The sequence below is a fragment of the Asparagus officinalis genome, chromosome 7, assembly GCF_001876935.1.
Source record: "Asparagus officinalis chromosome 7, Aspof.V1, whole genome shotgun sequence".
NCBI classification, from domain to species: domain Eukaryota; kingdom Viridiplantae; phylum Streptophyta; class Magnoliopsida; order Asparagales; family Asparagaceae; genus Asparagus; species Asparagus officinalis.
In genome coordinates this window covers 132,519,445-132,522,243 of record NC_033800.1, presented here as the reverse complement: position 1 = coordinate 132,522,243, position 2,799 = coordinate 132,519,445, and the positions used below count along the sequence as shown (strand labels likewise).

Here is a 2,799-nt window from a genome sequence, read left to right as displayed (position 1 = left end):
TAGCAGCAAGGTCCGGGAAGTACTAAGTTGAGACTGAATAATTCAGTAAAACAACACAGCTATATAGTTTCTCATAGGTCTTTGCGCTTCTTACAGCCTAATCATCGAGATTGTTGAATACAATTGCAATTGCAATATGTCATAGGACGTAATTATGCTCATATTCAGATGCACTCAGATACTCACCATGCTCTTCGAAATATTCAATCAAAGTCTTCAAGAACTTGTTGGAGCTTACAGTTTCGGTATCACAAACAAGACAACACTGTCTTCTAGCTCGTGTAACAGCCACATTCATTCTTCTGTTATCACTCAAGAAGCCCACCTGAAGGGAGAATGCAGATAATTGATTATGTAATTGCTTTCTTGGTATGTATAAATATAAAAGCTCTTAAGAGAAAAAATTACCTCTCTCTTTGAGTTTGACCTAACCATGGAAATGATAATGGCTTCTTTCTCTCGGCCTTGGAATCCATCAACTGTAGAGATTTCTAAATCTTTCAGCTTAGCATCTTCGCCTCGCATCATTCTGAGACAAGTCACCTACGTACATGAAATGAAATCATTCCATTAAAGTACGAAAAATAGAATTAAGGGAAGGGTTAATTTCACAAATCTCCCCAAATTTTGGGGGGTTATAAAGATTACCCCTCTGAAAGTTTCTTTATGATACATAATCCCCTGAACTTTAAACTTTCCTCCCCATGAACCCTACCAATAAATGGTAAATAACTAAAATGTCCTTGAGAGAGAAAATTTCAATTTTAGCCATTTGTCGTTTACAGACAATGTACCCTTGCCCCCTAATTGAGGGGTTTTCTCTCTTAATAAATTCTCTTCATTTGCTAAGTACAGTTTTTTTTTTTTTTTAAATAAGCTCAGCCTTTGTGGGACACCCAAAGGTCAGAAGGGCTATGCGAAATAAAAAATTTCAAGGGGATTATGTGTAAAACCCTCAAGGTTCAGGAGGGTTTTCTGAAAGTAATCCTAAAAGGAAAGTAAGAAAAACCGAATAAAATGAAGAAAGATGCTGCATTCAAGCAGGAAGGTCATCAATAAATAAATAGTATCAACTTATTAGTTAGGAACTAGGAAATTTTGGATGCATAAACAGTATTAATTTCTTCCAGCTGTCGACATAAAAAACAAAATACTTGGAAGAAAAGGCCAAAGGGACCAGAACCTGTGCAGCATAAGGAGTGATAATTCCAATATAAGACGGATGAAGACCACTTTCAACAAGTCTCTTTGCATGATTCATCGCCACTGTAGCTTCACCTTCATTCAAACTGCTATCCTCTTCATCTTTTTTCTCTTCCATGTCGCACCTGAACCAAATGAGTAGCAAATCACATGCGCTAATAGGAACTTGAGAACAAATAAGGAAATAAGTATAAAATACATCTTATATGATTCTAATAAATGAGGAAATACGTATAACCACCCCACATTACACAACTAATAAGGCCCCAAAACCTTATCCATGCCTATTCATATTAGATCTGATATACAAATCTGATTAATATTAGATCCAAAAGAGTATTAAGGTCTAAAGCAGAGAAATAACAACTTGCGGGATCTCACAATTTGCGAGTACACTTTCTTTTCAGTTATATAACTTTCATTAGATCTGATTACACATCATTGTTTTATGTATATTTCGATAATTTATGCAAGTATTGTGATAACTATAATCAAAAGTTGTATCTTTTGCATGCCGTTAGTATTCCGTCATAGGTTTCACTAAAGCCTTTCTTAGGAACCAACTTTTTAAGTGTTCATTTTCTAGAGCATTCATATAGCTAGGATTCATCAGATATAAACAAGTTTAGTGTAGGTTGTTGCACTGCATCCTCGTGCATTTTGTATTGCATTTAGATTATCAAGGCCTGTATTCCTTATCTCGCAACATACTTGGTTCAATTATTTAATAGGAATGAAAAGTTTATGCACTCGAGTTTGAAACCTATTCTCTAGCAGGGATCTGGATTATAATACACTTTAGGCGTCCAGATTTTCTCTAACATGGCCAATAGCTTTCTTGAATACCCTAATAAACTATGAGATTAATGGTGGTACGAGAGAATTACCCAGATGTGTCTATGAGGACAAGAGTAGGCTCCGTTGAAGAAGACTTCTTCACATCTTCAAGATCATAAAGCATATGTCCAGCAACACTTGAATGGGCCTCCATCTGTTTCAGGTACAAGAAAATTGCAAAGAAGCAATTTCAAACGAACATATGAAACATAGAATTCCCAATGTGCGATAACAATGTTAAGGCACACATCCCGTACGCACCTTATTATCATAGAGCTCTTTAGATGACCAACTCATAATAAGCTCATGCATGCGATATTGGACAGTGAGCATAGACATGGCTACTTCACCATACAAGCTTGCCAAACGCTCGAATAGAGTTTTCCCTAAGCCTTTCTTCTCAGCTTCAACACTTTGTACTGTTGGGGGAAGCTGAAGATGGTCTCCTGCAAGTATGCACCTTGATCCCTACCATAGTAAAAAGAACAGTGTGTCCAGATTAAATAAATTAAGATTGAAGGCATGCATTAGCTGCATGATGAATACATATACATGGTGACAAGCTTAAATAAACTAAAAGTGAAGGCAGTCATCAGCTGCGTGATGCATCTAGTTGGCAAAGCATTCAATACTTTTGGAATAGAAGTGAAAAATCGAGTAGTTGGTTAAAAACGTCTGTTGTTGAAAAGAACTGAAGTGTTGTTTGGCAATGGGTTAAGCAATGGGAACGTAACTATGTTCCTGTAGATCTATGTTTTT

General features: G+C 36.3%; 1 protein-coding gene across 1 annotated transcript in view; it reads right to left on the bottom strand.

Moving 5' to 3' along the window:
• Nucleotides 1-2,799, bottom strand: part of LOC109848591 (DNA-binding protein SMUBP-2) — a 19,714-nt gene continuing 16,915 nt past the window's right edge. The window contains exons 11-15 of the mRNA XM_020418166.1: nucleotides 2,302-2,508; nucleotides 2,091-2,194; nucleotides 1,184-1,328; nucleotides 409-543; nucleotides 1-325 (exon numbers count right to left, since the gene is read on the bottom strand). Of these exons, the coding sequence (XP_020273755.1) occupies nucleotides 140-325; nucleotides 409-543; nucleotides 1,184-1,328; nucleotides 2,091-2,194; nucleotides 2,302-2,508 (777 nt within the window). The 3' untranslated portion in view covers nucleotides 1-139. The remainder of the gene's footprint in view (nucleotides 326-408; nucleotides 544-1,183; nucleotides 1,329-2,090; nucleotides 2,195-2,301; nucleotides 2,509-2,799) is intronic.